The sequence below is a fragment of the Astyanax mexicanus genome, chromosome 24 (assembly GCF_023375975.1).
Source record: "Astyanax mexicanus isolate ESR-SI-001 chromosome 24, AstMex3_surface, whole genome shotgun sequence".
Taxonomy (NCBI): Eukaryota; Metazoa; Chordata; class Actinopteri; order Characiformes; family Acestrorhamphidae; genus Astyanax; species Astyanax mexicanus.
In genome coordinates this window covers 5037682-5062332 of record NC_064431.1, presented here as the reverse complement: position 1 = coordinate 5062332, position 24651 = coordinate 5037682, and the positions used below count along the sequence as shown (strand labels likewise).

At 35.9% G+C, this 24651-nt stretch overlaps 1 protein-coding gene across 1 annotated transcript; it reads left to right on the top strand.

Annotated features, from left to right (window-relative positions):
- Positions 1–6922: 6922 nt before the first annotated feature.
- On the top strand, positions 6923–23907 carry vamp3 (vesicle-associated membrane protein 3 (cellubrevin)). Its single transcript, XM_007251424.4, has 5 exons — positions 6923–7030; positions 13932–14010; positions 17923–18081; positions 19171–19222; positions 22680–23907. Coding segments are annotated over exons 1-5 (309 nt in total). The 5' UTR covers positions 6923–7028; the 3' UTR covers positions 22697–23907.
- The last annotated feature ends 744 nt before the right edge of the window (positions 23908–24651 follow it).

The window sequence follows — 24651 nt, the reverse complement described above, 5'->3', positions numbered from 1 at the left end:
GTGACACTAAGCATATACGAACATGTTAGCATTCGGCTAAGACAAGGCACTGAAGAACAGTGTTCATCCTGTTTCCCATCCCACTGGAATATCCGAATGCAGTTTAGGCTTAATGCGAACCGATAACCACCCTTCACCCACAAACACAGAGCAATAATCCGTTTCCGTTTGTTTTTAAGCAGAGAACTGTAGATCAAACAGAACGAGCGTGGGATTTAACGTTATTTAAAAAGAGAAAAAAAAGAAACAACCGAACGAAAGACATGCTTAGTTCACTTCCTCTTATGCAATTAGTGGTACAGAAAGTCAGGCATTCAGTGATCTATGGACATTGATTTCATATGTCCCCACCCTAATGCACGTTTTCATCATTTTCAAATGACGCTAAGAAAAAAAATAGCTAAAAATAGAAGCCCATCTTTCTTACAGGGCAGTGGGCAATCAACACTCTGCATGTAAAACTAGTATTAGACCTCTCTTTCCCCTCTCTCTCTTTCTCTCAACTGTTCCCTCCCTCTCTCTCTCTCATCCCCTGCTTAGTAACCCTACTTTTTCTCCTCCTTTTCTCCTTTCCTCTCCTCCTCCACTGAGTTCTCCTCACATTCTGTTTTCCTCAGCTCTCTCTCTCTCTCTCTCTCTCTCTGTCCTTCTTGTGAGATTTATTTTTCTGTAATTGTGCATGTAAGAGCATCACTGAATTGTTGGATATGTTTAAAAAAAATATTCAGCTGCTGAAGCCATGCAAAACATTTTGAATTGCCCTTAAAAATATGGAAAATGTTTTCTGAATGCTTTATATAATTTCTGCTGTAAAATAAAATCTGAAAATGAAAAAAATGTGTGTATTATTTCTCTACATTTATTGAACTCATTTTTTAATAACTGTGTTTAAGACTGTCCCTGTAACATCAGCCATATGATTTACTTTATTTATTATAACTTTTAAGAATTTATTAGCTTTTAAAGTATATATAATGTAAGTAACTGCTATGAATATTTGATTAAAGAAAAAAAAATATTATTCCTTATCTACAATGTTTTCTGTAAATACATTTGAACTATTATACATTATTTAATAATTACTATAAACCACTCAATGTCTAATTTGTATTATTAGGTATCTACATAGTGTTAATTTCTGTATACCATATACTTTGCATTATTCTAGAAGCAACATAAATTACTATTTAACCACTATGAATTATTTACTATCTAGTATAATTATTTTCTGTACATACATTTAATTACTATGTAATTACTACGTTATTCCGAATCTAGTTCAAATTAGTATGTATTTGCTATGAACTGATCAGTGTCTAGTTTTAAATATTTAGCAACTACCATGTTATTATTACTATATATTGTTTTTTAAAATGAATTCAAGATGTAATATTCATTATTCTATGAATTATATATTAGTATATATAATAAATTGGCAAGAAAAAGCACAGTAAAACATATGTTGTCTAAAGTATTGTACACATGAAATACTTTAAGGATCTGTTTGTGAAAGTAGGATGTGAAAAGATGAAGTTGGTATTGGTTCCTTGGATTGGTATTCCCCTTTACAGCAGTCAAGCAGCTGATTTCAGAATATAAAAACACTTATAGTGGTTTGAAAATCCTTATTTAGTTTCTATGACCTTCAGTGTATTTACTGGTTTCTTAATAAAACCTGATGTCAAAAGGCCTTTTCTCATTTCAGTGTGATATATCGAATAACTGATGGACACAGTAATATTTCAGGATTAAAATGAGGTTTATTGTACTAACAGAAAATGTGCAATATGCATTGAACCAAAATTTGACGGGTGCAAAAGTATGGGCACCCTTATCATTTTATTGATTTGAATACTCCTAACTACTTTTTACTGACTTACTGAAGCACAAAATTGGTTTGGTAACCTCATTGTGCTTTGATAGCAATAAACCTCATTTCAATCCTGAAATATTACTGTGTCCATCAGTTATTAGATATATCAAACTGAAATGGCTGTTGCAAACACCCAAATATTTAGAACTAAAAATGATTAAGATTAATAGGGGTGCCCAAACTTTTTCATATGACTGTAACATGAAGTAGATAAGTTGTAGTGGAACTTACATGAACTGCACTTTTACTGTTGAAACAAAACACTCAACCGGACAAACTGTGTTTCCAGTAGAAGAATAATACCTTTTGCTTCTGTGCTGTGACTCAATGAAGGTAGTCTGAGACTCTATAAAATGGAACACAAAGAAACAACAATAATTAATATTTTCTAGTCAATTTCAGGCCTTTCTATTATTACTTTACAAACAAATCAGATAAATTAAAAGCATATTTATGGAACAAATATATATTTCAAATGTTCTTGTTCCATGTTTTAGTAGCATCTGTACAGAGTAGCTGTTTTTGGTATTTAGGTCTGTTTTGGACATTATGCTGCTTCTTCAGGAATTAAACTATAACATATGTAAGGTGTCAGCACACCATGCATGTTCCTGTGACAAACACAAATCTCTTTTTATCTTTTAGGAGAGTATTAAATAAATTGGCCAAACTTTTCTCTGTATCTAACCTGTAAAGTTAAGTGTAACAGGTACTGTACCTGTGGTCATACATTTTTCTGTAAAACCTCTGATTCATTAAAATATAATCTTTTTGCACTAAATATCTGTCTTTCTTTCATTCATTGCATATACAATGTATTTTATCTAAAAAATATTTACACATTCATAGAGCTAGAAAATAAACAAAATTCACATATGTTTAGTGTCTTTTTTTAATTAAGTAGATTACAACCTCCATTAGCCTGTACATTAGTATAAATACACTAGGGCATCTAAAAAAAATTACTTACTTTATTTCAGTAACTCAGTTTAAAATGTGGAACTCATTTATTATATAGATGTATTACACACAGAGTGATCTTTTTAAGCATTTATTTATTTTATTGTTGATAATTATGGATTACAGCTAATGAAAATCCAATCAGTGTCTCACAAAATTAGAATATTATGTATGACCATAAAGCATGCTTTCGGCGCATTGTGCCAGGTCCAGCTGGAAATTGAAATCCACATCTTCATAAAAGTTGTCAGCAGAGAGAAGCATGAAGTGCTGCAAAATCTCCTGGTATACACTGCATGATTTTGGACTTGATATAACACAGTGGACCAACACCAAAAAATGTAAAATCTTACAGCACTTCATGCTTCCCTTTGCTGACAACTTTTAAATAGAGATGAGGATTTCATTAAGCTGTTAGCCACAATTATCAACAGTAAAAGAAATAAACACTTAAAATAGATCACTCTGTGTGTAATACATCTATATAATATTTGAGTTTGACATTTTGAATTAAAATACTAAAATAAAAAAAGAAAAGATCACTAAAAAATGGTGAGTTTCTTTAATTTTACCAAATTGAAAACCTCTGGAATATAATCAAGAGGAAGATGGATGATCACAAACCATCAAACAAAGCAAAACTGCTTAAATTTTTTGCACCAGGAGTAAAGGCATAAAGTTATCCAAAAGCAGTGTGTAAGACTGGTGGAGGAGAACATGCCAAGATGCATAAAAACTGTGATTAAAAACCAGGGTTATTACACCAAATATTGATTTCTGAACTCTTAAAACTTTATAAATACAAACTTGTTGTTTTTTTGTGTTTTTTTTTTTCTTTTGCATTTAAGGTCTGAAAGCTCTGCATCTTTTTGTTATTTCAGCCATTTCTCTTTTTCCTGCGAATAAATGCTCTAAATTTGGGAGAAATGTTGTCTGTAGTTTATAGAATAAAACAACAACGTTTATTTCACTCAAACATAAACCTATAAATAGCAAAATCACTGAAGTGGTGTCAGAGCTGTATATAATATCTCAGTATGAGTAAGTTACTTGTAGCTATACGCTGGTAAGGAAACTATGCTTGGAGAATGTAACTCTTAATACTAAACCTTTACATATACATTCAAGCAAAACCAATATACTCTAGGCTGTATATTAAAAAATAAAACAGCAACATAATACTCCAAACAATTCAACAATTTAGTGTTCCCCAAACATGACAGTTTTAACACAAAACTTTGTCAATTCACTGGGGGAAACGTATTAAGAGTTTAGCTAGCTCACCCACTGAACAGGATTAGCTAGCTCTAGCTAGCTGCCCAAGGCCAAACCCACACACTCACACAAAACAGTCCCACATTTTCCAAAAATCAACCTTTTTTGTGTACATAACTTGTCAGAGTCTGCTGTGAAATTGCTATTGTGTACTTTTATAGAGTTATTCATTTATTTTAACCTCTACAAACCTGTAAAACAGGAGAGAAATGAAGAGACAGCTCCAGAGGAGACTCAGTTCTCTGTAGTTCTGAGAGATAGAGGTGGGCGGATCGATCCAAATATCGATAATATCGATACCAACGCTGGTATTGGTATTGAGCAATACTCGTGTAAAAATATCGATATTCAAGCTTTTTTCTCTGCCGCACGCACTGACTGCTGTGCACGAGATTCACCACAGTCTACTCTCTGGTCTCTTGTTGTTGCACATGCATCACATGGCTCAGCAAAGCCAGCCAAACCGCCAGGCAGGTAGGCTCAGCCTGGCCCCGCCCACTCAGCGCTCTCCTCGAGTCCACACGCCTCTACCTCAGGAGATTTGTGTTGAGTGATATTTTTTTACACTCTGTTTATTTAAGAAAAACTTGCATTTGAATTGCACTGAATGGAAGACAATTCCTTTCCAAATGACAATTCTATTAAAAAAAGAAACAAAGAAACAAAGAACTAGAAAAGATGTCTAGTGAGGGGAGAATTTTTATTTTATTTTTTTATATTTTTTTATTTTATATTTAAACTTTGTTTTGTTACTGTTCCATTGTTTCTAAAAAAAATGTTGATTGTGATACTAAAGTATTTTGTTATCACTAATGTTTGGTGAAATTTTATCCGAGGTTTTTGGATCATTTGGATCTATAAAGCTTAAATATTAAAAAGTATCGGTATCAGTATCGATATCGGCAATACTGGCCCTGCGTTTACTTGGTATCGGATCGATACCAAAATTCCCGGTATCGCCCACCTCTACTGAGAGAACAGTGTAGAGGGCGCTGTACTATGTACCTGCCGCCTTCTACTGCCACCCTCAGGTTCGGAGGGGCTATAGCAGGCTTGACTAAAAGAGCTTTATTTGTTGATTTTTTTAACTCAATAAAAGTACAATTTCTATTAATTTTACAAGAATAACACCCAACCTCAAATATGTAAAATAAAATAAAATATTTGCACGTATTTTTCACTTTTTACTAATACTTATTAAGACTATAGATTATATGTAGTTAAATATAATACTGATATAAAAAAAAAACTCTGGTGTAAAATTGACTTTAGGTGTAGTAAAACATGATAAAGAGTACTAACCTTTGTTAAATAGCCCACCTCTGTTCTCCCGCAGCTTTCCGAGATGCAGTAATTTTGTGCTTTTTTCCCAGCACTCTTTACAATGGACGCTTCAGGGCATCCACTTGCCCCTGCAGATAAATCGCTTTTTACACTATAATCCAGGCTTAAAGTAGCTTCACAACTTATTGACAGAATTCGGAGATCCTTGACATTTAAAACGAGGCATTAATAACTTTAAAAGTGCACAATAAGCTTATTAGAAAATAAGGCAGAGATTAGACTACGCTACGGGTTGTAAACAGTGTTTTTTAATGAGCTTCTTGTCCACTTTTAAAGTTATTAATGTCAGGGCTTCTACCAATTCTACCAGTGAGGTGTGGGGCTACTTTGAATTTTGAATCTTTTATAAGGTCATTATCACAGTATACTGTGCTGTTACATTTTAATAGTGGGTTTCTTGACATGATAAATGAAAACAAAAAGCTTGTCTTCTCAAAGAGACCTCAATATTACCCCTTGAATAGGATGAGTTAAAGTCACCAAATAATACATTGTTTAAAAACCGTACTAACTAGCTTATTTTCTGTTTTACATATTTTATCATATCTAGGCCTGTCACGATAAGATTTTTTTGTGGACAATATATTGTAATAACAGAATAACAGAATAGCATAAAGAAGGCAATTAAAAACCTTTTAAAGACAACAAAATGTGAATTAATCAATTATTATAATTAGTTTGGGAATTAATATACTTATTTCTTCACCTACTTTAGTCCACACTGTGTGTATCGAGCCACAGTTATTGAAGCATGACTGGCTAAAATACTGTTCGCTGTTACATATGTGAACAAATATACAAATAAACACAATAGACGATATTACGATTATCAAAAATTATTAAGGTCATGTTAATTTATTGTACGATAAATAGATATTGCAATTATCATACCCCTTGCTGGAGACTACAATTTTATACTTTTCAGTAAATTCTTAGAAGAATACAAATAGACCACCTGAATTCAATAGGTCTAGAACAAAAAATATCACACTTTTAGCAATAACAGCCCTATTATTCAAAGTATAGTTATGTAGTGAAAAGTTATAGGTAAATATAATCTTTGCAGTATTATTTATTGACTGTTTGTGGAAATTTGACAATTTTACAGAGATTTTTAAAACTTTAAAATCACATCTTAATAGAAACTGAATTCCTCCAACTTTACTAAATAGTTTGTTGGAAATGTGGTACCACAGAAGAGCAGAAGTTTCCTCTGTTGTGCAGGACAAGTTTTTCAGAGTTACCAGCCTCAGAAACAGCTCCCCATACAAGTTAACTAGCTCCCTAGATGCTAACAGTACCTAAATGCTTCTTCACAGAATATTTTGGTTTGTTTAACACTTTTAAGTAACTAAACGATTCATTATGTGTTTCTTCATAGTCTAAATCACTTCACTATTCATTTACAATGTAGGAAATAAACTGAGTCAGTAGTTTAGTGTGGAGCTGGCCCTTTAAGTTAGTGTGCTGTGAGACAGTAGTCCACACAGACTGACTGATAGACAGAGCTGCAGCTACTGATCACTACGGAGTTTATACAGCAGCCGGCCCTCTACCGAACACCACATCAACAACCATGTAAGTGTGTTTTATAGCGAATGTGTGGGCGCTTTTAAGCGGATAGATTATATTTATGTTCGCTATATACATATTTAGGAAGTTTGATAACTAGCTAGCTATCTACTCCAGCTAATACTCGCTCAAAACAACGCCCAAACTTCCCCAGGCCTCCCTCAGCAACAGGTTAGCATGCTAGCCAAATAGCTAGCTAACTAGCCAAGCCTAGCTTAGCATAACTTATCTTAGTGTTTTCTTTGGCTGTAACTTTAAAAAAAGCTTCGTGGTTTTGAGTTAAACAGTCTGTGTACCTGATTAGGTTTATTTTTATTTTCTTTAACTAAAAAGAAGCTTCTTTAGTATCAGTTACAGTTAAATACAGTTCCAGCGCCCAGACTAGTTGTTATTAGTTAGCTAGTTAATAAACTTAATATAAGGGCTAGGTTAGCTAGCGCTAGATAGCCAATTAGCTTAGCATAACTTTTACCGGTCTCTTTTACTTAAAAGGCTAGCTGCGTTAAGCTAAGCTAAGCTAACTAGGTCAGTTAACTTCAAGAAACTAGCGACCAGCGTCAAAAAATTGAAGTTTTTTTCCGTGGTTTTACACATTTTTCGTGGTTTTACAGCGCCAAACTGCTGATACATCGTCATTTATTAATAATTACATTAAAACCCCTAATCACTAAAGGATAGAGAAGGAGATGATGTTTTTAAATCCGCGGACAGTGTTGAGAAAACTCTCTGCTATATTTTGTGTTTTTTTCTGGATATTCTATAGCTAAATAACCGCTAGAAACTGCAATTGTCCATCATTGCCACATAGTACGAGATGTGTCAACGGTTTTCTCTTTTTTCTGTCTTAATGAACACAGGAACCAAGCCCAAACTTATATCCTCCAGCAAAAGTAAATGAAACACTCCCTTGTGTGATTAGGCCATAAGGTGCACTAGAAAGTGATTTTCGTTTGTACGTCTGGGGACTATTTTTATTTTATTTTTTATGTGTTTTTGAATTGACAACCCCTTCATTGACGTTAAGTTAAAAAATCTCAATAAAACAATCCTGCAGTTTTTTGTTACGATGCATAAATTTAAGTTATATAAATGCGAATCCAAAAATCCCAACACAAAACATATCCCAAACTTACCTGTACATGTACCTAAATATCTGAGACAAGTATTAATGCTTTAGTACACTCAAATGTGAAAGTAGATCATTGTATGTTTGATCACGAATGCACTGAGAAGGTGTTTATTTTTACAGGCATATGAAAGCCCATACCTTGTACTTAACCCTCCCTAACATGATTTCTATTTTTGGGAAAAAAATATAATAATAATTCAAGCCATTTTTGGGAGCTTGGGAGCCCCTGTTGATATATCAAACTTTTAAATGTGATGTGTTGTAACAGGAAAGCGATTAAAACATGAAGAGAAAGGAGTCTCCTGGACTAAAGATAAGACCCAATGTTTTAGTATAATTGATCAAACATAAGAGCTGTATGTGCTCAGTGTTACCCTGAGGCAACAAATAAAAATACTTTTGTAGTAGGTTTCTATTCATGTCTCACTTGTGTCACATTGTATTGTGTGGATGTTTTCAGTGTAGAAAGTCTAGAAATATAAATAATAGGGCATAAATAAAACAGGCATTGTGCTATTTTTGTTTGTTCTACTATATATACTGCAATATATATATTTTTTAACACCAGATTTCATAAAAAGTTTCACTGTGATCCATTTCTCTCTTTCTTTATACAGAATTTGAGTGTATGTTGGTGTCTTTGACAGTTAAACTGCTAAACAGTCTGTTAAACACAAACGCAATCAGGTAGTGAAAGTGAGAGCAGTAAGATTTAGTTCGGATATGAGCTGTCTGACAGATGGCTCTGCTTGTTTCTTTCATCAGGTGACAATGGTTTTGTCTAGTAATTCAGACATGCAAACCTGTGGTTATGTCTAAGGCAAGAACGCATTATTAGTGGATGTCTGTCCATCTATCTGTCTAACCAGTAAACTTCAAGCTAAAAAACAATTGGCCATTGAAATCAGCCTTTAAATCCCAGATCTCTTACATGCCTTTTCTTCAATTATTTGATTACATTCAGTCATAAAAGTAGTAGTAAGATCAGTTGACCTGTGTAAATACTGTTGACCTAGTCACACAGTGAATGTTTTGTGTTCTGAGTTATTTTAGGGTCGTCTGAGTGGACCTGTAGCTAAAACAAAGAGCATGTGATTTGTTTTCCTGCTGTTGTTTTACTAATCCTAAAAGAAATGTGCTTTCTTTCGCACAGTGCAGTTTACCCCGAGAACAGGTCAGTTCTGAGTAGGTCATGCACAGTATGCAGAATGTAACCTCACAATATGTTGCATTTTCACAATTTGCATTGTGTGTTTTTTTTTTTTTTTTTTGGGAACAGTTTGTCAGAGACATAGACAACGCGCCAGAAAATCACTGTAGTACTGTGTTTACAAACAAAAGGACTGAAAGTTATTAAAATGGTTTTAACTTTACTTCACATTTGAGTGTTTAGCCCTCTTACTTCTGCCTGGCATTAGGCAAAAAGTTTCATGTTTATCTGCACAAAATGTTGTGTAGCAATTAGCTGTGAGAAGATGTGTGTGAGTATTTGCACATCTGTGTCAACTTTGGGTGTTACGTAAAGTAGTTGAATGCGATTGTGTTTGTGTGTCTTTGTTTGTATAGTTTAATAGATACATTTTAAATTGATCTAATTTCTGTACTGCGGTAAAATAGCTATATTATAGATATTAAGTGTTCTGTGAGGTTTGTCTGCTGTGTGCATTAGACCCCGAGGAAAAAAAAAATCAAACAAATCCAAAGAAAGGCATGCTGTACTCCCGTTTCTCTCATAGTTTTGTTACTAAAAAGCCACAATTCTAGAGTAAAAAGATAACCATGCACTTCTTGATCACAGAAATCACAGAAAATAGGCGAAGATCTGGAAGAAAAGCAGCTCAAATGCAGTCAAACTACTACAGCCACATGATCTTATGTTAGTTTTCACATTCCACTGTAAAATAGTTCACATTGGAGACTGCAAACTGCTCTGTTACCTTCTGAACTTACCCCAATGCTACAGGCTATAATTATTGTGTTAATAGCACTCATACAGCACTGTTTTTACACAGTGGTAAAAACAAAGTATTAGATCTGTGTCAATCTTAAAATAGGCGAAACCTAATCCATTAAAATATGCCTGGATCGACTTAATTACATGCAGTTGTAATTCAATATCAATATATTTCGCACTAAAATGTTTCAATAATGGTAATATGATTGACATTAATTACTGGACACAATACATAAATTGCATGGTAATATTACATTGTTGAAGATGTTTTGCATGATTTTATGTGTCTTTTATATTAATATATTTTGGGCCATAATGTCCTGCCTTAATCATGTCATATGTTGTTTATTAAACTCATTTAGTTCATAATTAACATATATGATATTTAAATGATGGCATATGTTGTTTGAGATGATGATAATAAAGTCATCATGATGCTCCTAAATGTTTTGTTTAATATTTCTACAACAATAGAAACATCCTAATTAAACCACTATCCTTTTTATCTTATTTATGTTTAGAATGAATAGTTTTCAAAAACATCTACATCTACTTACGTTTCTGAATTAGTTTCTCTGATTTTGCTATTTATAGATATATGTGTGAGTAAAATGAACATTGTTGTTTTATTCTATAAACCATGGACATTTCTCCCAAATTCCAAATACAAATATTGTAATTTAGAGCATTTATTTGCAGAAAATGAGAAATGGCTTACATAAAAAATGTAGAGCTTTTAGACCTTAAATAATGCAAAGAAAACAAGTTCATATTCATAAAGTTTTAGGAGTTCAGAAATCAATATTTGGTGGAATAATCCTGATTTTTAATCACAGTTTTCATACATCTTGGCATGTTCTCCACCAGTCTTTCACACTGCTTTTGGATAACTTTATGCCCCTCTTGGTGCAAAAATTCAAGCAATTCAGTTTGGTTTAATGGCTTGTGGTCATCCATCTTTTTCTTCATTATTTAGGAAAATACATTATCTGGTGATTTCTACTTTTTGTTGTTGTTGTATATTACATGTGTTCAGATAGAAGGTTAAAGCCCATTGTTCAGGCTCATATGACGCATTCAGTTGTGGTGGCAGAAGAGATGACAATAGCCAGAGCCTCTCCAGTGATGTGTTGAAAAGGCCACAAACTTGACACCTCATTAACAAACCCATTACTGTGTTTCTTCTAACATTTTATATTAACACACAAGCTGTTTTGACCTACTTACACTTTGTCAACAGAGGCTCTGATTCAGTCTGTACTATAGTGCAGTAATTCTGCTCTGAAAATATGCAGCGTATCTTGGTGGTGCTAGCCTAACTGTCAGAGAATAGAACATCACATTACTCACATGACTAACTGTGTAACAGGCAGCCTGTGATAGAGAGTTCAAAGGCAAAGCAGAAAGGACATCCCAAGTATGCATGAGGTACTTATCTCTGCCTTTCCCACAGATCCTTATTTATGGGGATAGTTGGCAGTGGGAAATGTGCCCCTTACTTTTTACACTTTTAATAATAACTAAAAAGTAGGATTTGGAAACTGAGTAGCTTCAGTCACTGGATGCATATAGACAGACTAAATATACACAGAAAATAATGGAAGAAAATTAATGTGTTCTCCAAATTGGGGTGGGGGGATTCTGGGCCGATGCCGATATCCGATATTAAACATGTATATATCTGCACATGCCAATGCTGATACTGATATACACATTTCTAACGTTAAGACTACACACTACACTAAAGGTGTAACTTTAGAAACAAGTGTAACATTTTATTTGCTTTAAGTTTTCTCTTGCAAGTATAATTCTGATATCATTGTGTCTCTACTTTTTCTATAATTTGATTTGACGTCCAGTTGTTTACAAAATAAAATGTTTATTATACTACTACTAGACTACTTCAGTATACAGTGTAAAATATAGCACTGAAAATTAAAGACAGACATTATGATGATTATTGTTATTCCTCTGGTAAAATGTATGTGTGGAGCTTTGTAGTAGTTAAAAGTGAAAAAGCAAAAAAAAAGAAAGAAAATGCAGTTATCTACAACTGCATCACACTTTACTCCCCATCTACTTTTACTTAATTTAGCTTTAGTTGTAAATCTCCATTTAAGAATTATGATAATTTTCAATTTTAAAATTTGTTTTATCTAAATAATATAATATAACTGCAGTTATATTGTACATTATTAGTAGTCTAACTCTGTAGTTTGATTTAGGGTGGCTGTTGATAGTTTCTGATTGAGGAGTGTTTATGTGCACTTCCTTCAGTAAAGCCGGATAGGTAGGTATTCAGGGTATTTTCCTGGTCAGCTCTTTGTTTAAGTCCTTGTTGAGTTCCTGGATGCCTCCCAAATCATTCAGATGAACCCATTACACATTTCCTCTCATCACTTCCTTTTGGAAAGAATTCCTTGACCTGCAGTAAGCAAGACCTCTTGTTCAGAAATTTTCATGTTGAAAAGTCTTGTTAGATCTATCCTAGTTTGGCTTCTGAAATTGAAAGCGACCACAACACCAATATATTGCCATGGAATTTCCCCAGATTGTGCTTAATAAAGCTCTGTGAAGAAGAGGGAAGATTGCATATTTATGCACTATGTTGGGTTGTATTTATTATTATAGTTTTAGTATCAATACAGTACTGTGTTCTTTCACTAGTGGAGGCACATAGTCGGGTTGGATTCTCTTCTTTTTACATTGGTTGAATGTTATTTTATTTTCTATTGTTTAGTCCCTTTAATCATTTTTCACAATTTTATAAACAGACTTTGTGTTTAGCTACAGATTTTGTGCTGAAGATTAGGAACACTAACTGGTTAGGCATTATCCACATGGGGGCAGTGTTGCACAATTTTTCTTTACCTTCTTCCCTGATCACATTAGTGTCTGGAGATCATAAGCCATAAAATGGTCATTTTAATCTTATTCTAGCTGACAACTTGTGTAGGTCTTGAAATGCTGCAGTGTACATAACGCTGGATACTTGCACTTACTACCAAAGTCATGTGATAGTAAAGGCAAGGTAACATTTAGATATGACATTTATTTTTGTCAAATATATTTAAATTAATTGCTGTCATTTACTTTAGTATGTTATGTTCACAATGTGTATGTTAGAGGCCATTTCAAATCTAATATAGGCATATATGCTTGTATTGTCTAGGGATGCAATAATATTAATACTGGTATAGGGGCATCTCAGAAAATAAGAATACTATTAAAAAGTTACTTTATTTCAGTAATTTAGTTAAAAATGCGAAACTCATATATTATATAGATGTATTAATTTTAAGCAGGTACTTCTTTTTTCTTTTGGCTATAGCCAATAAAAACCCAAACATCAGTATCTTAGAATATTATATAAGACCTATTGTGGTTGCTTAATTGTAAGTAGGTATAGATATGCAAAAATGAATATGTTTGTACTCAGTTGGAAAAAACGAATAAAGATTACTCTTTTTACACTTCCTTGCACTATGGACATATACAGTTTATCTAATGTTTGTAAAGAAGTACTGCTAATAGAAAAAGACTCTCTGTAGCAGATAAGCTTAAACCTTTGGTACCATGCCTAATGCCAGTTGTGATGTTAGTGGAGTCTAAATCCCCCCCCAGCATTGAGAGAGCAGTGGAACGATGTACTCCTCTTCTAGGATGAGTTGAGATGGGTTTTAGGATAAACCGGGGTTGTGTTCATCCAACATCCTGACATTGTTGCAGAAAATACACTGAAATCATCACAGCAATGATCCAGAATCTCGCCTTCCCTGTAAAGTGAAGACAGTTAAAGCTGAGCTTTTTGCTTTATCCCACAGGTCTGCAGAGGGTCCAGGAGCCTCGGGAGCGGCGGGCGGCAACCGCAGGTTGCAGCAGACCCAGGCTCAAGTAGATGAGGTAAAACACTGTTGAATTTTCCAGTTGAATTGTACTACTATAGTTGCACATATTTAAAGCTGATGTCTGTAAGTTTTGGGATTTAGCGCCCTCTCTGGTGAGAGTGGGTAATTGCACCAAGCAAGCAGAAGAATCATTTTAAACTGGGCGGGTGTGATGCAGGAGTCTTCTTTCAGAGTGAATTAATGTGATTTCCAGGTTATGTTCATTCAGAGAGAGAGAGCGCTCAGTCAGAATATTTACTTTAACTACTCACTTTGTTTTTACTCTGGGTGAATGAGCTTCCCCTTCTGAAGTCCCCATTGCTCCACCAGCCGCTGGCGTTCAGTAAAACTGAGCCGGAGCCTCTTTTAGAGGCTGTACGTGTGACGTAAGTACGTAAAGACACGTAATGTGGCCAGAAGAACTCCCGCGAAAAGCGACCAGACACCCCAGTTTTTAGAATTAATATATTAGGCTTAGCACACTGGTACCATTAAACACAATATTTTATCCCTTCTCCACTCAAAAATGCTTCTGATTTTAGTTTAGAAACTAAATAATACGGACTGCCTCTTTGAAGCTGAGCAAAATATATCTCATTGTTCTAATATTTAAGAATTAAATATGATTATGATAGTCTTTTTATTTTTATGTAGTCAGACAGTCCTAGTGATCATAAAATCACTGTTTATCCCTTGGTGGAAACGGGAATAATTGCACTATATGCTGGGTCATAAAAAAGGACAGATTGTTAAATAATATGGGACACAAGCAATAGACCCTGAATTACAGTTGTTTTAAAGGTAAAGGTGAAAGTGTCCTAATGTAATGTAAAAATAACCTAATGTATCTACCTGAATTTATATCAGATGTGATCCGGAAGGTGCTGCAGTTCACAACCCAAAAAATGGTTAAAAGTTGACCATGAACTCTGTAAGTCTGGTGGTTTGGGGTAAAATACTCAAGTGGTGTTTAATGCTTTAGTAGTCTACATCAGCATATACATTTAATACATATAATATTTTTTGGTTGTTTTCAAGATGCCAAAGTCCTGTTTGACAGACCCCATGATACATTTCTTATCAAACTGTGTTTTAACTTAAAACTGCATAATATTATTGCATTAATGCCAATTACATCACAGAGTCCAACAGTAATTAGAATCAGTTCTGATTGTTATGGGAAATGCCTAAGTCGGCATTTGTATTACCAGACTGAAGTGATTTAAGATTTTACTTTATTCTGTTAAACTCTTTTTTTTTCTGGACTATGTGGACATGTATTTTTTTTTGCTATTATGGCAATTTTCTATTGCAGTAATTACAATAACACCTTTAAAAATAAAAAGGACTACTGATCATTACAGAGTAATTGCATAAATATAAATTAAATGGTGCAAAACTCAATGCCCCAGATCCTTGTACCAATTCCCTACTATTACCACATGTCAGTTCAGTCATTTGACTGTTATGTAGCACACAATATATGCCCTGATTGCTGCTGGTGTCCTGCAGTTCAACACAGGACACGTCTGGGTCCTACAGCCACCACACAGACCCTTGAACCTCCTCGTGGGCCGACCTCACTCACCCAGGCGGACGCTCATAGGCTCCCATCCCATTATATAACAGCAGTCACCATGGTTATGTAAGTGAAGCATGGGCCCGCGCATGTTGCCTTTCCCATCTGGGCCTGCCTCTAAGGGGCGGGACTCCATCCCGCTGCCTCTTCTGTCAGGCCGTTTGTGGATCACTAGAGCATATGGGTTAGTTATGCGTCAGCTGAGGTGTTTGGTTTCGTTACCATGGTCGTTAGTTATGTAATTTTCGAGAGGGAGGTTGCGCAGTCTCGTAATTCTCTGCTGCGCTGTTGGAAAAGGGACTTTTCCAGTAAACAGCAAAAAGGAGGTTAAGAGAGATTGACAGATTCAATAGAGCCATTAAAATGTATGTGAAAACAAAAGTCAAGAGTTTTAAAGCAAACAAGAGTTTTCATTTATGTGCTCTTCTTCTAAATGTATATATATACACGTTTACTTACTTACATACAGTTGTTTTTAGATGTTTTAGGAAACTAAACACATTATTTAAAACATTTTATCTAAAAAAAAAAATCTGTTTTTTTGTGAATGTCAAGACGCGTGTACACATAACAATAACATACAGTAAAAAAAAAAACTGATTTGCAGTACTAACTAAAAAAAATAATGCTTACACATTTCTACTGGACACCCCTCAGCCAAACATAGATGGTTCAATTCTAAAACCAGCTCACTTGACCTAACATCAGTAAGCATTAGTTGGTCAAATCAGCAGTTATGATGAAAAATATTAATAATAAGAAGAACTTTGGAGATGTTTTAATAAAGGTCACTGAAAGACACTGCAGATCCACGTAAAGCTACGAGATGGCAATATGGACTTCAGTCAGTGTGGCAGAACCTCGTTCATCTGTAGAATGGGTCAATCTATTGTTTCTCTGGGGAGCACAGTAAATACCTTTTAACATTACTAACTGGATACCCCTCTCAAGAGTCTCTTACTCTTGATTTCAGAACGCAGCAGAGCTCACCAAGACGGCTAATAACACTCTGAGCTCCATAGTAAAGTAATGTATGTGAGTTCATGGCTCTCGCTGCTGTTACTCAAAGTTCCACAGTGTTCAGTGTTTAATTCCTAATGTAAAGTACATTTTAGCTTGAAAGACAATGCAGACCAATACAGACGTCATGCACTATTATTCCTCAACAAACTTCGCTTGGAAACCAAACAGCCCTTGATCAGTACCAGTGATCACTAGAAGTCATAAAAAACTGATCGTGCCATCTCCACTCCTAGTAATTAAGTATATTAAGAGTCAAGTAATCAGATGTTTTTTACAATTATCTTACCATGCATATAGTTTTTTAAATTATATTTAAAGTTACTTTACTGAACAGTGTATGTAAATATTGAAAGATAAAAAAATCAATCCTGGACATCAACATAAACATTTATAATTTTTCTATACTGTTCTAATTTAAGACTGTGAGACTGTTTGAAACATTTTTTTATTGTGTGAATTCTAATAGCACCACACTCTTTGGTAGATCAAGTTCCTTTTACAAACCACTTCCTCTCATCCTGTTTGTTGGGTTGTGGCTTTTTGGGAGTTTTTTTTGTTCTGCTCCCTCTCCTGTGTTCTGTTCTTTGTCTGGTCTCTCAGATAAACACTATTTTAGGTCGCTGTAGATAACATGTGGTTCACTTCTGTTGTATCTTTCCGTTGGAGTACATCAAAAAGGAAACCACTGCAGAATAGGCCTTACAGTAAGCAACAGCACCATGTGACCAAGTGTTCCTGCAGGTGTTTCTACTTGAGTAAATGAGTACATGGTGGGTTTTTTTTTTTATTGTCAGTTCCCACATGCAGTACTTGTATTGGTCCTTTACACACACTGGCATAGATATTAAGCAGTATAGCAACTATAGGGCAGTTTAGAGTCTCAATGTTTCTGACTATAACAAACAAGGCTACATTGTTGAAGGTCATGATAAACTTCTACAAATAAAGAATACGATGGATGCAGGATCTAAATGGATAAAAGGTGTAAAAATGTGTTTTTCTGCAGGATATCATGTCTCTTTGGCAGTGGCACTGATTATTTTTGTCCATAACCATGTCATGCACAAATACGGACAAAACGAATGCAGAATACAGACAGAAAGCATTGTTTATGAATACATGCCAGGACTGTGGAGGAAACAAAACATCTCTGCAGTTTTAGCCTTGGCCTTTTCTTAACCTGCTATAAAATCAGACTGATTTAAGAAGCCTCCATGTCCAGAACGGACAGCATGGATCCACAACTAGCTGCAGCCCTGAAGAGCTCCGTAAATCACTCCTTTCAGCTGTCAGACTAAAGTGGTGAATGTTTTCTTGTACTTCCAGGTGGTGGACATCATGCGGGTGAATGTGGACAAGGTGTTGGAGCGAGACTCAAAGCTCTCCGAGTTGGACGACAGGGCAGATGCTCTTCAGGCCGGAGCCTCTCAATTTGAGACCAATGCTGCCAAGCTCAAGAGGAAGTTCTGGTGGAAGAACTGCAAGGTAAATGTGACCTGATTAAAGTAAGAAAGCAGAAGTCAGGTGAAATGTTAGATTTGTGAAGTACGAAATGATGATATACACTTATCAGCCATAAAATTGCCACCGCCTTGTTTCTACATTTACTGTCCATTTTATCAGCTCCACTAAGCGTATTGGAGCACTTTGTAGAGCTTATCTGATAACAAACTGTTTCTCTGCATACTTCTTTATCCTTTTTACTTTGTTTGTTTTATGTTTAGAATCACCACAGATCAGTTCTTATTTGGGTGGTGGGTCATTGTCAGCACTGCATTGTCTAATATGGTGGTGATTAGTGTGTGTTGTGCAAGTGGTGCAAGTGGATCAGACACAGCAGTGCTGCTGAAGTTTTTAAACACCTTAGAGTCACTGAGAACTGAACTAGGCAACCATTTTTCTACAAAGTCATATTATTTTAGGAGCTTTAAAAGTAAACGGGTGAAGGTTCTGGAGTTAATTCCAGGTGTGCCATTTGCATTTGGAAACTGTTGCTGTGAACGCATAGCATGTGGTTAAAAAAGCTCTTAATGGAAGTGAAACAGATCATCATTATCCTGAAAAAAAAAACAAGAAATCCAACAGAGATAAAAGAAATGTTGGGAGAGGCTAAATCAACAGTTCACAAAATCCCTTCACAACATCCACCCCTGTGAAAAACACTCCCAGAAAGTAGGTGTATCAGTATCTCACTCCTAATATAAAGGGAAGGCTTATTGCAAAAGGTTCACAACAAGGCTCAAATTATTAATAGAAAGGCCAGATTAGACATTTACCAGTAAACACTTTCTTATAATTAGTTTTGAGCCCCTGAAATGAGGAGGCTTTGTAGATTAATGGTTGTAGTTCCTAAACGCTTCATAGGATATTTTTGTTCAGCTGCTTAAATTAAACCTGAAAGTCTACACTTCAATTGCCTCTTGTTTTTCCGTTTCAAATAAAGTGTGGTGGCATGCCGAGTCAAAATCATAAAGATTGTGGCACTGTCCAAATATGTATGGACCTGACTGTACTGTATTCTGTGTTGTATTCTATATTGGTTTTGTAATGTCCTTGTGTTTTTTCTTCCAACAGATGTGGGCCATTTTGATAGCTGTGATCTTAATCATCATTGTCATCATTATCAGTAAGTATCTTAGTCTCTTTTTGGATTTGTTTTTATTTTTATTATTGAATTGGTGGGATGTCCAATTTTATCCACAATGGGCTGCTATGACTGCTGGGTTTCATTATAAATAACCAGCAGCAATCTTATTCCACCACTTGTTTAGTGAGTTGTTAAGTCTTCAGACAACTGGTGATATGCTTCTTCTGGGCTGGAGTAAAACCCTCAGTCAGACTGGACCATTTAATTGCTGCCAATAACCCAACTGCAGTTTGGAAGGGCAGAAATCCAGAAAAGATTACGTAAAAAAAAATCTAAAGAGCGTGAGAAACTTTTACCTGAATGATAGCCAGCTCCTCAACAACCTGAATGAGTTCTACTGCATTTTTTTAAAGTGCAAAGAACAATCTCCAGCCCCCCTGCCTGAGAAAAAAAGCTCCAGGCTCAGGGTCCAATATAAAGCTTTTCTGTGATCAGCTGGAACATATTTTGTTACAAGTTACTGGATTATTACAAGAGTCTGGTTGCCCTGACCTCTTTTATAGTAAAATACTTTGAATGCTGGGTCCTAGCCCTCGTTCAAGCTGTTGCAGACCCATTTCTGGACCCCCTGAAGTTTGCATACAAACAAGCTTGACCCAGCACCTCAGGCTACAGGACCTGCAGTCTGGGGCCTTTTGCTAGATGTCTGCCTGTGGACTCTAGTAGTTGCATTAGAGCTCCTGAAGGCCAAACCATTAAGCTGTTGGTGACATACACTATCTGCTTGTAGATCACAGATTTCCTGACAAAAAAGAGGCAGCAAGCACAACCAGAAAAGTCAATAGAGTGTAGCAGAGGATGTTCAACTTGTGGCGGCTAAAGAAAGTCAACCTGACATACTCTCATGATCCAAATCTATACAGACTTATTTAGTCCAAAAGTCACCAACCACAAACTTCAATGTATTTTATTGAAATTTTAAGGTATAGGTTAATGCAAAATTTAACATAATTGTGGAATAAAAGTGGAATGAAAGTAATGCATGGTCTTCAAGGTGTTAATCAAATAAAAATCTGAAAAGTGTGACATTCAAAAGTATTCAGCCCCCTTTTCTCAGAAACCCCTAAATAAAATCCAGTCCAATCAGTCACCTTCAGATGTCACTTAATTAGTTAAGAGTCCAGCTGTGTGTGTAATTTAGTCTCAGTATAAATACAGCTGTTTTGTAAAGGCCTCAGTGGTTTAATAGAGAACACTATTGAACAAACAGCATAATGAAGACCAAGGAACTCACCAGACAGGTCGTAGATAAAGAAGATGGATAGAGCTAAATACAGGGCAATCCTGAAAGAAAATCTGTTGGAGGCTGCAAAACACTTTGGACTGTGAAGGAGATTCACCTTCTAGCAAGCCAGAGCTACAGTGGAATGGTTTAGATCATAGAATACTAATGTGTTAGAATGGCCAAGTCAAAGTCTTGACCTACTAGTGCTGGTCAACGAATTAGAATAATTTGAAATAGTGCAATCATGAAATTCTTTGAATGCATTTTTTGTGCAGAAAGCAAATCAGGTGTTCACCGCACCTGTCCTACTCGTTAGACTAATCACAGAACTCGTTACCTGGAAAAAAATTTGCTCAGCTGAGCTTTCCAAAAGGCCCATTTAGGCCATTTAACTGTGACACTGTTGTTTTATTGAATTAGAATAATGGAGAAACTGTTTCATTGAATTAGAATAAATGCTGGAATTTTTGTTTTCTGTGAAGAGTGTTCACTGTGCAGTATAAAGTCAGGGTTGAGTAGAATTTCTAAGTTGTAAAATCAATCATGGGTAAGCAGCGCGACCTCTCAACCGGAATAGTGGCTCAAATTCAAGCCCTTCGCCAACAAGGCTTGACCCAAACTAAAATTGCTGAGCAGCTCGGCATCAGCCAGTCTTCCGTCTGCAAAGCTCTCAAGAAAAACTGCAGCAAGCGCACCAACTGTTCCGGCGTCCGAAAAACTTCTGCTCGTGACAACAAGCAGCTGAGAAAGATCGCAGTCAGCAACCGGTTCAAGTCCACTTCCGAGCTCACCGACTTGTGGAACAAGCAGACCGGCGCTGACGTCTCCAGATCAACCACTTACCGTCATCTGCGCGAACTCGGCTTCAAATCTAGCGTTCCAGCAGTAAAACCGATGCTGAACAAGAAACAAATGGAGAAACGTCTGAAGTGGGCCAAAGAACACGGCGAGTGGACTGCTGAAGACTGGCAGAAAGTGGTCTTCAGTGACGAATCACGCTTCTGCATCTCCTTCAGTGACCAAGGTCCTCGTGTCTGGCGTCGTGGTGGCGAAACCTACAACCACGAGTGCGTGAAAAGATCCGTCAAGTTTCCCCAGAGCGTTATGGTCTGGGGATGCATGTCCGCTCGAGGTGTAGGGAAACTCTGCTTCCTCAAGAAGACTGTCAATGCTGCCGTATATCAAGATGTTCTGGAAACGTTCCTGATTCCGACTGTTGAGGAACAGTTCGGCGAAGAAGACTTCATATTTCAACAGGATCTTGCACCGGCTCATGTGGCAAAGTCGACCAAAGATTGGTTCACTAAAAAACAGCTTGAAGTTTTGGCATGGCCGGCCAACTCGCCTGACCTCAATGTCATTGAAAACCTTTGGGCCATCGTCAAGCGGAAAATTCGCGACAGAAAGCCTACTACGCTGGACCAACTGAAGCAGAACATCGCCACTGCCTGGGAAGCTGTGAGTGCGGAAACTTGCGACAAGCTGGTCAAATCGATGCCGCGGAGACTTCAGGCAGTCATACAAGCCAAGGGGGCAGCCACAAAATAATGAGAAAGTGATGATTGTAATTATAATAAAAATTATTCTAATTCAATGAAACGGTTTCTCCATTATTCTAATTCAATAAAACAACAGTGTCACAGTTAAATGGCCTAAATGGGCCTTTTGGAAAGCTCAGCTGAGCAAATTTTTCCAGGTAACGAGTTCTGTGATAAGTCTAACGAGTAGGACAGGTGCGGTGAACACCTGATTTGCTTTCTGCACAAAAAATGCATTCAAAGAATTTCATGATTGCACTATTTCAAATTATTCTAATTCGTTGACCAGCACCTGTAAATCTCATTGAGCTTGTGACGAGACATGAAAATTGCTGTTCACAAGCGCTTTCCATCCAACCTGGCTGAGCTTGAGCTGTTTTATAAAGAAGAATCTCAAAAAAATCTCAGTCTCTAGATGCGTGAAGCTGGTAGAGATAAACCCCAAAAGAAGGGGAAGTCTGCTTGTTTATTGTTTGTTCTGAACTCTCAACTGTCCTGGGAAGGCTTTGAGATAGATTGTGCATAGATAGTGACAAGAGCATTAATATGTTTAGTGATTGCCATCCCACCTGACATCCAGTATTGGATAGAGCACCTTATTAGGGTTCTGCAACAAACCATGTGCCATAAAGGCTTAGATATATAACATTTTGTCTGTTTTTCCCCTCTTAAGTTTGGAGTACCTCCTAAAACAGCCAGAAAACGGGGAAGAAGGAATGGCATGACGGTTGTGACGAAGTGCGAGAAGTATCAGCTGATACTCTGAAAAGACAGACGGCGTGTTCTTCCCAAACTCTAAAGCTGTTCTAGCCTGCTGACGTTTGAAAGCATATTTTGTAAAGTATCCTCAACTCTTGTTTTTTTATGTTTTGGTTTTAATGATCCTGAATTAATTGCTGCCTCACAGGGCAAGACAAATGCTTAAAACCTAACACATCACTCATTTTCTTGTTATTTAACCCTTTACTTAAAACTAGTTTTCCACTACACTCCCTTCTCCTCCTCTTCCCAGTCACGCATGCTGCACTGCCCTGGCCTGAAACTTTAATGCTTAAGAAAATAAGATCTCAAAGTAGGTCTTTCCTCAGTTTGATAAGGCTAATGTGGAGCCTACAGAAGTATAAGAATGGTTAGATGTGGCGTAGCAGTTGAAAAATACTGACCAAAAAGTGGAGGAACGTGTGCCAAGCATTTGACGACTAGTTATGTAAAAAGTTTGCTTTAAAACCGTGGAGTCGTCTTCAGTTATATAGTTTATAGTGCCTTACAGTTTTATTGCCAGCACAGTTTAGAACCATTCAGCCATTTGAAGGCCTTATTAGAACAAAACACACTCAAGTGCCATTAAAACCAAGCAGTGCCTTAGAGAGTTACATAGACACTGCCAGTATAATTCTCCCAGCTCCAATCTGATGGAGAGTTGCATTCAAATTACACTTCATGCCTGCATGTTTTTTTTTCTTAATTATTGCATTAAAATAATTTTTTTTTTTATTTGTGCCACACGTTTTACAATAATTCATAAAACGACAAAGTTGAAAAAAATCTATTGCTTGCTTTGTTTATTTGCTGTGTGTTGTAGTAATCCATATATCTGCTTTGCTTTAGCATTTGTTATTTTACTGATATCTCCATACAGCAAACCAGCTGTATGCTGGTTTTCTCCATTGTCTGATGCCATACCTCTTTCTCACAGCGCCAAAACAAGAAGTGTGTTTATTTGTGTGTGTGTGTGTGTGGTATGACACAGTATATATGTGATGTGATATATGTGCCTTCTTTGGATTGTATGTAAATTGTAAACAAATTGTACACAGTTCTATAAGGTGGCCTTCCAAACTGATATGCTTATTGGATTTGCCATTATTGCATTAATAAATATGAATTTAACAACCTATGAATCACTTTGTGTTTTTGTTTTTTATCTTTAGGAGTTTAGAATTAAGAAAAAAAAAACTCTTTTAGAGATGGTGAAGATGGTGGAACACTGTCGTGAAAAGTTGATCCATAAAATAGCTATACATAGACATACATTCTAAAAAAAGGGGTTTTACTGTATTATATATTTGAATGCTTTTTAATTTAGAATAATGTATGTAATAATGTGTGTGTGTGTGAGATAGATAGAGAGAACCTATGAGTCTTCTACACAGCGACAGTGCGTCGACAGTTTGGAGGAAAATGAGGCAAATGAAAGTAGCAGATGGCTCAATAGGTAGCTTAGTTAAACAATATGTGTACTTTAGAACATGGTATTGTACAAGAGTTTTAGAGGTCAATTTGTGTATCTGTAACAAAATGCGTACATGAAGGCAGGTCTGAATCGATTTTTTTTACTATTTATTCAATCAATTGCCTTATATATCTTAATATGATCTCACAATTTCGAATTTCTAAATTTAGAATTGAATTTCCCATGCTCAGAAATTTATATCTAGGTGTCAAAAATTGGCCATTCAATCACACCAACACATAGAAAGGTAGAGATCTTGGAAAATGGTGGCACTAAGAAGAATAACAGCATCAACCCAAGACTGATAAAACAGTGACTAGTTTATAACAAATATAACAATGTTAGTTCCGACCCTGCAATGTAATTGGCTTAAAGGCTTTTTATGAGTGCTGTATCAGCTGGTAATACAATG